Source organism: Corvus kubaryi, unplaced genomic scaffold (genome assembly GCF_017639235.1).
Source record: "Corvus kubaryi isolate FWS band 111438036 unplaced genomic scaffold, C.kubaryi_AGA036_p1.0 62567, whole genome shotgun sequence".
In the NCBI taxonomy this organism is placed as follows: Eukaryota; Metazoa; Chordata; class Aves; order Passeriformes; family Corvidae; genus Corvus; species Corvus kubaryi.
In genome coordinates this window covers 56015-65439 of record NW_024581458.1, presented here as the reverse complement: position 1 = coordinate 65439, position 9425 = coordinate 56015, and the positions used below count along the sequence as shown (strand labels likewise).

The window sequence follows — 9425 nt, the reverse complement described above, 5'->3', positions numbered from 1 at the left end:
AGCCAGAGCCTGGGCACCCTCGGGGTCCTGCGTGCTGCGTGGGGGGGCTGTGAGCCCCCAGCTCTCACCTCCACCCATCGCTCCCCTCCCTCCAGTGAACATCCTGACCGCCGTGGCCCTGTCCCGCCTGGCCACCAGGACCAAGAAGTCATCGTACTGGTACCTGCTGGCCCTGACCACCTCCGACATCCTCACCCAGGTCTTCATCATCTTTGTGGGCTTCATCCTGCAGACGGCCATCCTGGCGCGGGCGGTGCCCAGCGCATTCATCCACACCGTCAACGTGCTGGAGTTCACGGCCAACCACGCCTCCACCTGGGTCACCGTCCTGCTGACCGTGGACCGCTACGTGGCCCTGTGCCACCCGCTGCGCTACCGCACCGTGTCCTACCCGCGGCGCACCCGCAAGATCATCGCGGCCGTCTTCGCCGCGGCGCTGGCCACCGGCATCCCCTTCTACTGGTGGCTGGACATGTGGCGTGACGCCGACCCCCCCCACGGCGCTGGACACGGTGCTCAAGTGGCTGCACTGCGTCACCATCTACTTCCTGCCCTGCAGCATCTTCCTGGCCACCAACTCCATCATCATCCGCAAGCTGAAGCAGCGGAGGCGCGCGGGGGGGCGGCAAGACCACGGCCCTGCTGCTGGCTGTCACCACCGTCTTCATCGTGCTCTGGGCTCCCCGGACAGTCGTCATGATGTGCCACCTCTACGTGGCCTCGGTCAGGAGGGACTGGCGCGTGCACCTGGCCTTGGACATCGCCAACATGGTGGCCATGCTCAACACCTCCCTCAACTTCTTCCTCTACTGCTTCGTCAGCCAGACCTTCCGCCGCACGGTGGGCGAGGTGCTGCGGGGGCACCCCCGGCACGGCCCCTGCCGTGGCAGTGGCCACTTCCCACCCCCGGCCCTGAAACCACTGAAGCTGCTGGGCAGCACCGCGCTCTGAGCCAGGGCAGTGCCCGGCTGGCAGTCCCGGTACCCACCCAGCCCCACGCATCGCACCGGGGCCTGGGGAGACCTTGCCGTGGGGACAGGGCCCCTCCACGGAGGCAGAGTTAATGCTGGTGGTGGTGGCAGGAGGAGGTGGTTGTGCCCGGACACTCATTTGGGGATTTCGTGGTGCCTGCCTGGCAGCAGCAGCCCGGGATGGGCAGCTCAGCCCCGCCCATGCTCAGCCCCTCACGCAGCACTGGAACTCAGCCAGGGGACTCATCCAGGACGTGCCCCAGCTCAGTGGCACCGAGGGGCTGCCCATGGTGAGGGGTGGAGGGCACAAGTGAGCTCCTGTGAGCCCTGACACGGACGTGGTGCCCGCTGGGTGCCACTCCATAAACTGCCATGCTGAGACCAAAACCCTGCCTGGGTCCGGTTCCCTGCGGGCGGCTGGAACGGGGGCACCCTGCAGCAGCAGCTCTGGCACAAGGTGTCTCTGTCCTGCCCACCCCCGTGCCTCTGCACGGCTGCCCGAGAGTGCCAGAGGGAGCATCCACAGGATCTGGTGTCCCCGGTAGTGGGGTTTGGACTCTTGGTAAGATCCCAGCTCCTGGCCCCACCCATTAATCCCACAGGCAGCAGCAGCCAGGCTGCAGCCCCCCGCCCCAGCACAAGGGTGCAGCCCCCCGGGCACCTGCGGCAGGGGAGGTGCCCCCCCTGCTGCGGGTGCACCCAGTGCTGCCCTCCCAGTTACACCAGTGCCAAACCGCTGTGACACTGGAGGGGCGGCCGAGCCGTGCCAGCCTGTCCCCAGCTGCCAGCAGAGGGCAGGGATGGGACACTGCGGAGCTGGCACTGCCGGGGACAGGGAGCGGGCACCCCCAGCCCCCCAAACCAGCCCTGCCGCCACCCTAATTCCCCGTAAGGTCCTTAGCATAATCCCCCAAAACCGTCCAGCCTTTCCGCTCGGATTCCCGAGAAGGGGCAGGACAGAGCCAGGGGGTGCCCGGGGGGGATCAGGGCCTCAGCTGGCTCCTGGCAGGGCACAGAGACACCCCCAAACCGCACCAGACCCCCTGCCCACTCCCGAGCCCTGGCTGTGCCCACACCGGGCGGGGATGGGGCGCAGCCTTTGCCCCCAGGGTGTGGGGCTGACCTACTCACGGACCCACCCTGCCCCCGCACTCGGGTGGACAGACCCCGCCGGGGATGTCACCTCATCCCAGGCCGGATCCCTGCCGGGGGACAGGGTTAAAGCCCGAGCCGGTGGCGCGGGGGGTACCTGGGAGGTTCTCGCTCCATTAATTCTGGCACGTGAGGAGAGCAGGACCGGGAAGGGATTAGTTATTAACCCGACCGCGGGCAGGGGCTGAGGGGCCGCGGGCCGGGGGGGCTCGGCTGCCTCGGGAACCCTCGGCGGGAGCTCCGGGATTGCCACCGGCCCCCCCGATTGCCACCGGCCCCCCTGTGCCAACCGGTGCGTATTTACTTGGCAAAGGAGGTGGAAATGTGCTGACGGCGTCCGCCGGCGCGAGGGGCTCCGCTGGGAACGGCTCCGAGCCCCGGCCGGGGCGGCGGAAGGCTCTGGGAGGGCAGCAGGGACCCCCGGCTCTCGCCTTGCCGAGGGGAGCCGCCGCGGAGACGGGGTTCAGCCAGCCTTGCCACCGTGCCAGCCGTGCCAGCCGCCCGTCCCTGCGGCTCCCCAGGAAAGGTAAGCCTGGAAAAAATGCGCCCGGCGTGCTGATGTTTTCGGATAGAGCCTGGCCAGGGTCCAGGTCCCGGTGCTGAGCCTCATCCCAGCCCCTCAGTGTGGCCTCTATGCTGGAAGGACCAGTTCTGCCCAGTTCCACCACTGGGATCGCGGTTCCAAGCCCACCCAGAGCACCGGGAACTGCGATCGGGCTCTGCCCGTGCAGGACGGTCAGGGTCGGGGATCCACCGCCGCGAGAGGAAACCGAGGGCAGCACATGGTGGGCATCACCCCCCAGTGACCCCACAGCCTCTTGGGGTCTTTCTGTAGGACCTATAAAAACCCCCGGAGCAAGCAGTGGGGGCTGGAAACCTGGGCAGGGTCCCTGCGGGAGGGGGGAGCAGAAGACGCCCACAATGGGTGGAACGTGAGGGTCTCCATGGGAAGGGGGCTGAAACCGCCGGCCGTGGGGAATGTGGGGGTTCCCAGGGGAAGGGGATGAGGAGCTCACCCGCCAAGGAGGGGGACGCAAAGGCAAACGCTGCGCGGCCACGGGGCAGCCTCGGCGGGACGGACGCCTGCCGGTGGCCCCACGGGGGGTCACGGGGGTCTCGTGCTGAGTCAGCAGCCGGGAAACCCTCCGGCGGAAGGAAGCAGCCGGCGGAGAGGCCGGGCTGCGGTGTGGGGGCGGCAGGACAAGCGGCCTCCGCTCCCGGCACCGCTTATCCAAGGCTGAGCCTTTCCCGGAGCCTGCGCTCCAAACCCCTGGGGAAACTGAGGCACGAGGGCCGCTGCAGAGCCCCTCGCCTGCACTGCCCTGCCCCGTGCGAGGGCAGGGATGATCCAATCCCGAACACCATCCCAAAGCCAAATGATCTTTAGGAAGAGGGCGGGAGGGTGGCAGTGGCGCAGCTCTGAGCTGGACACACCGTCCCGTCCCCGTGGGCTCTGGCGGGTGCCGGTCCTTGTGCCACGGGTGCCGCCGGTTCCGGTGGGAGCCGGTCCTTCCACCGGCGGCTCTGCTGCCCTTTCTCCCCGGATTGTTTTCATCCCGGCCTGGATTGGGGCAGGCCCCGCCGGAGGCACGTTGAACTTTCCTCTGCATCCTTCACCCTCTTGCTTCACCCTCCCGAAATAGCAGTGCCTGCCTGGAAACCTCTCCCAGGGCTGGCGGGGCCCCCGGGCTGCCCCAACTCTCCCAGGGCTTTTCCCCATCCCCAGGGATGAATGGGGTGATTGTGGGGTGCCCATCCCAACGCCAGGGTCGCAGCCACCCCCGTTGGGACAGGGACCACTGAGCCGTGTCAGTGCCCTGTGCTGGGGCTGCCCTGGCCTTCAGCCCTCTGCCGAAAGGGCTTTTCTGGGGCTTTTCTGGGGTTTTCTGGGTCCTGCTGCCCTGCCAAGGGCTCCGGCTTTATCCATCAGCTGACATTCCTCCGGGAGGCCCCTCCAGGCCGGTGTATCCTTACACGGTGGGGCCGCCTGTGGAGCCCCACTCCCGGCCCCCCGAGCCCACCAGAGGTGGAAGATCCCGCGACGCAGCTCCCACTGCTCCATCCCTTGTCCCCTGAGGGTCTTTCCTGATGTGCAGCACTCAGCAGGGCCAGGCTGAGACCCCCAGACTCATCACAGTGATGGCCAGGTGGGCTCCCCCCTGCTTAACCCCCTAGTGCAGGGTCTGCTCCCCTCAGCCCCGTCCATGCCCCGGGGCAGCCCCCCCGCTCCGTCCCTTGTCCCCGGAGAGTCTTTCCCGGGGAGCAGCGCTCGGCAGAGCCAGGCTGAAGCCCCCCCAGACTCATCACATTGGTGGCTGAGATCCCCCCAGACTCATCACACTGATGGCCAGGTGGGCTCGCCCCTGCTCCGCCCCCCACCAGCCCCCTCCGTGCCCCGGTGCGGGACCCCCGCCGGTGCGGGACCGCGGTGCCCCCGCCCGGTGCGGCGGGGCAGGTCCCGGCCGGCCCCGATCGCGCCCTCGGGGCTGAGCCGCACCTCGGGGAGGGGCCGGGACGGGCAGGCGCACGGTGCGGCGGCACCGGGGCTGGCTCGGCTCGGCACGGGGGGAGCGGAGCGCCGGGCACCGGGGGCTGCGGCCGGTGAGCGGGGCTGCGGCCGGTGAGCGGGGCTGGGTGGCGGAGGGGCGAACCCTGCGGGACTGGGGGACACCGGCAACGCCGACAGGAAGAGACCGGGACCGGGACCGAGAGCCGTCCGCCCCCGCAGCTCCTCCGGCCGGAGGGTTGGGGGCGGCTCCGGCGGAGTTTCGGGGCCAGGACCTGGCGGGAGCGCCGGGAAGCACCGGAACGGTGCGGGATGGGGGTGCGGGAGGAGCGGGCGGGGGGAACCGGCGGGAGGGGCAGGGGGAGCGGGACAGGAGTGCGGCGGGACCGGGCCGGGGGAGCGGATAAGCCAACGGGCGGTGCGAGGGAGCGGGCGGGGGGTGCAGGAGGAGCAGGGCTGGGGACGCGGGTGCAGCGGCCGGGGGCGCGGGGGAAACCGGGCGGAGCGTGCGGAGGTACCGGGCTGGAGGTGGGGGGGAAACCGGGCTGGGGGACGCGGTGGGAACCGGAGGCGGTGGAGCTGCTGGAACCCGCGGGCACGGGGACTCCGTCCCAGCGTGGTGCTGGGGGTCCGGGTCCCCATCCCGGGGCCGGGGGGTGCCCGGTGTGGGGTGCCCCTCGGGGGACCGGGGTTCCCGGCCCCGGCATCTCCTCTTCCTCCCCCAGCAGTGAGGCTGCAGCTTCCTCGCTGCCTCCTCTTCCCCGTGCCCACCATGGGTGGCAGGAATGGGGTGGCAGCGGTGGGGACAGGGACTAGGACCCCCGTGCCATGCCATGCTGTGCCGTGCTGTGCCGTGCCAGGCTGCGGCTGCCTACGTGCCAGCGAGCTGGACACGCGACCTGCACTGGGCCGGTGCCCAGAACCAGCGGAGGGAAGTGGGATGGGAGAAGTGGAAAGAGGAACGTGGTAGCACACAGGGACAAGGCAAGGGGACAGCCCTGTCCCCCAGCATCACCTCTGCCATCTGGTCTGAGCCCACATTTGATGTTCCTGGGAAGCCGGCGGGCACGGTGCTGCTCCTGACACTGGAGGAAGGGATCGGGACAGCCCCAGAGAATTCCCATGTTGGGAGGGATCATTTGGGGCACAGAGGGGCTGAGCCCCTCCTCAGCTGCCACCAACCTCCAGCCAAGCATCCGATGGGTTCACGTGGCTGCCTGGTCCCACCGGGGGCTCCCTGGCCATGCTGGGTGAGCTCAGCTGTGCCAGCAGGGCAGAGCTCCCCAGGACCCCACTGCTCACCCTGGGATGCACAGTGGGGACCATGGGCAGGGATGCTCCGAGCTGGGAGCTGATCCACATCCCCAGTCCCTGTGCCCTGACCCCGCTGTGTCCCGCAGGGTCCCTGGATGCCACGGTGCAGGATGGGCACCACGGCCGTGCTGCTGGCCCTGCTCCCCACGGCCGCCGCGCAGCCCACGCCGCCCTCGGGCTGTGGCCACGACCTCTCCTCCCTCTACTACAACCTCTGTGACCTCTCGGCGGGCTGGGGCATCGGGGTGGAGGCAGTGGCCAGCCTCGGCGTGGTGACCACCTTCGTGCTCACCATCGTCCTGGTGGCCAGCCTGCCCTTCGTGCAGGACCAGCAGAAAAAGAGCCTGGTGGCCACTCAGGTCTTCTTCCTTCTGGGCACCTTCGGGCTCTTCTGCCTGACCTTCGACTTCATCGTGGGGCCGGATTTCTCCACCTGCACCTCCCGCCGCTTCCTCTTCGGCGTCCTCTTTGGCATCTGCTTCTCCTGCCTGCTGGCACACGCCGTGGCCCTCAACTTCCTGGCGCGGCGCAACCGGGCCCCGCGGGGCTGGGTGACGCTGGCGGTGGCCCTGTCCCTCGCCTCGGTTGAGGTCATCATCAACGCCGAGTGGCTCATCATCACGGTGGCGCGGCGCGAGGGTGGCCCCCCGGACCCCTGCCAGCTGGCGGACGCTGACTTCGTCATGGCCCTCATCTACGTCATGGCCCTGCTGGTGGCCACCTTCAGCACGGCCTGGCCGGCCCTCTGCGGCTACTACGGCCGCTGGCGCAAGCACAGCGCCTTCATCCTGGCCACCACCAGCCTCTCCATGGCCATCTGGCTGGTGTGGACCATCATGTACCTGTATGGGAACCAGCGTGCTGGCCACAAGCCCGGCTGGGATGACCCCACGCTGGCCATCGCGCTGGTCTGCAACGCCAGCGCCTTCCTCCTGCTCTACGTCATCCCCGAGGTGACACATGTGACACGGCGCAGCCCCGAGCAGGCCTTTGAGGACGATGGCTACCCCACGCGTGGGGTGGGCTACGAGACCATCCTCAAGGAGCAGAAGTCGCAGAGCATGTTCGTGGAGAACAAGGCCTTCTCCATGGATGAGCCGTCCTTCGGTAGGCACCAGGGCCCACCAGGGACCCTCTCACCCCATGGCAGGGCTGCCAGTGGGCTCTAAGGACCCTCTTGGGGACCCTGAGGGATGTCCCCACCGGGTATGGCAGGGGTGGGTGGGTGACGAGATGTCTGGCAGTGACCTGCCCGGCACTGGCGCCTGCTGCTGTTGTGGCTCCCGAGAACTGGCCGGGCTGGGTGTACCAGTTTGGGCTGAGCCCCACAGCCGCAGGGAGCTCCCTCCCCGGCGTGGGGTGCCCGCGGCTCCTGCCCCTCCGCCCCGGGCCCACAAGCCCCTGCAATAACACGGGGTGGTGACGGTCCCAATGGGCATCGTGGGCGGCCACGCCAGGTGTCTGCGCCCCATGGGGGAGGGAGGGTCCCCTCTGAGCAGCACCTGCACCCGAGAGACCCTACAATAACAAACCATGGCCAGGCAGCTGCGATGCCAACGCTGGGGACAGGAGTGTCCCGCGGGAAAGGCACGGAGCTGCTGAGTCAGCTCGTTAAAGCTGCTAACGAGGTACGGGGAGCCCCAGTGGGGTGGCAGTGGCTCCATGGTGACTGTCCCCATGCCTTGGCAGCCAAGAAGCCGGTGTCCCCGTACAGTGGCTACAACGGGCAGCTGCTGACCAGCGTGTACCAGCCCACCGAGATGGCTCTGATGCACAAGGGGACGGTGAGTGTGACACCAGGGGTGGCCACATCCTGCCAGGCTTCCGACTGGAGCAACTGGGGTGGGGGACAGGGTGTGGGTGGGGGGCTCCCGTGACCCCTGTGTCCCAATGGCTGCTTTAACGGGGTGGGGACCCTCCGAACCTTCCACCCCCGGGACCCCGTGGGGCCGGGGTGCTCCCGGTGCTGTGACACCCCCGTGTCTGTCCCTCAGAGCGAAGGTCCCTATGACGTGATCCTGCCCCGCGCCTCCACCAGCCCCTTGCCCGGCAGCGCCAGCTCCACGCTCCGAGCCGAGGACGCCTTCACGGCACAGGCCCGGCACTCCAGCATCCCCAGGGACACCCGGAGCTGCCAGGTGGGTGAACGGTGCCTGCGGCGGGGGCAAAGTCCGGCCCTGCCATGGCGACGGCTCTTCCCAGCACCCAGAGCTCCCCCCGGTGGGTCAGGGTACACGTCTCACCCGGTGTGGGTGCCGTGGTCCTGCTGCCACCCCAGTGCCACCCCGCTCTGCCCGCAGGTGCAGTCCCCGTACAGCAGGAACCGGTGGTGAAGCCCCCGTGACACAGCTCCCACAGCGCCGGCACGGCCGCGGCCCCTCCGTCCCGCTCCCGAGGGCTCACCGGGCCTCATCCCACCCTGACATGTGAATCCCACCCATGGGATGCCTGGACACAGTCCCCACCTGCCCGTCCCACCTGGCCGTGGCACCCACAAGCCACCAGCTGTGCCCGGACCCCGCATCCCTGCCTCAAGGACAGGCTCCCGTGAGGACACCCCCAGCTGTCACCTCACTGCCTTTGTGACGCACAGACCCCGTCTCCCCCAGGCCATGGACCCTCCGAAGCTGGGGAACCAGCGGGACCCGGCCCAGGGCACCCTCAGCACCGAGCCCCTGTCTCTGCACTGACCCCCACCAGCCCTGGGGACCCCGAGCCGAGCTGGGCCCATCCCACCGCAGGGCACAAGGGGACACGAGGCTGTCCCCAGCTCTGCCTCCTTCTGTGCCTCTGTTTCTCCACTGCTGGGGAAGGGTGGCTGCTGGGGGTCCAGGGGATCAGTGCCTTGCTGGGGCTGGGGACCGGCCCCCCACAGCTCCGGCCGCCTTCCCGGTGCCTTCCCCCCTCGGGGCTCGGGGACCCCTGCAGGGAGTGGGGAGGGAGCTGGGCCCCTCGCCCTCCTCGCTGCTTTCTCTGTCAAATTCCTTTTCCCACTTTTTTTCAGGCCACCCCAATAAAGGTGGTTTTTCCTATGGTGCTGTCACAGCTGGTCTGTGGTGGGAGTCCCAGGTGCTCCCAGTGCCACCGGCTGCTCCCACCGGCTCAGCCCCATTCCCTCCTTTAGGGGAGTGACAGGGAGCATGGGGGGGGCGCTCCGAGCAGGGTCCTCGGCACCCCCTCCCCCCCAGCTGGGGCCGCTGGGCCGGGATCCCGTGGGCAGATGGGCTGCCGGGCAGGAGGTGGCACAGCACGGAGGACGTGCCAAGGTCGTGGTGGTTTTCCCGCCCGGATTGCCTTCCCCTCCGCAGCCATTCCTCCTCCTCCGGGCAGGAAGCCTGCGGCCAGCAGTGCCATGAATTATTCAGGGCTGGAATGGCTCCGTGGGGGCAGCGGGTGACCTGGTCTCCTTGAGCCGGAGCCGGGATGGCGGCGCCGGGGCTGCCGGTGGGCACGCGTGCCCTGCGCGGTGTCCGCACAAGGGA

The 9425-nt window shown here is 69.1% G+C and overlaps 2 protein-coding genes across 4 annotated transcripts; both read left to right on the top strand.

Annotated features, from left to right (window-relative positions):
- Window positions 1-95: 95 nt before the first annotated feature.
- On the top strand, window positions 96-2545 carry LOC121672483 (probable G-protein coupled receptor 142; the record flags this gene model as incomplete). The annotated part of the gene is given in 4 exon segments (XM_042045140.1): window positions 96-490; window positions 492-622; window positions 624-1533; window positions 2437-2545. Coding segments are annotated over 3 exon segments (854 nt in total), but the record flags the coding sequence as incomplete, so codon positions are not given.
- Window positions 2546-4622: 2077 nt separating this feature from the next.
- On the top strand, window positions 4623-8975 carry LOC121672482 (G-protein coupled receptor family C group 5 member C-like). 3 transcript variants are annotated; one of them, XM_042045137.1, is made up of 5 exons: window positions 4623-4724; window positions 6030-7050; window positions 7633-7727; window positions 7938-8081; window positions 8244-8975. In XM_042045137.1, exons 2-5 carry the CDS (start codon window positions 6039-6041, stop codon window positions 8274-8276), a joined length of 1284 nt encoding a protein of 427 aa, XP_041901071.1. In that variant the 5' UTR covers window positions 4623-4724; window positions 6030-6038; the 3' UTR covers window positions 8277-8975. The 3 variants fall into 3 exon arrangements, with proteins under 3 accessions (XP_041901071.1, XP_041901073.1, XP_041901070.1); XM_042045139.1 differs by having other exon boundaries at window positions 4659-4743; XM_042045136.1 differs by lacking the exon at window positions 4623-4724 and adding an exon at window positions 5198-5879.
- The last annotated feature ends 450 nt before the right edge of the window (window positions 8976-9425 follow it).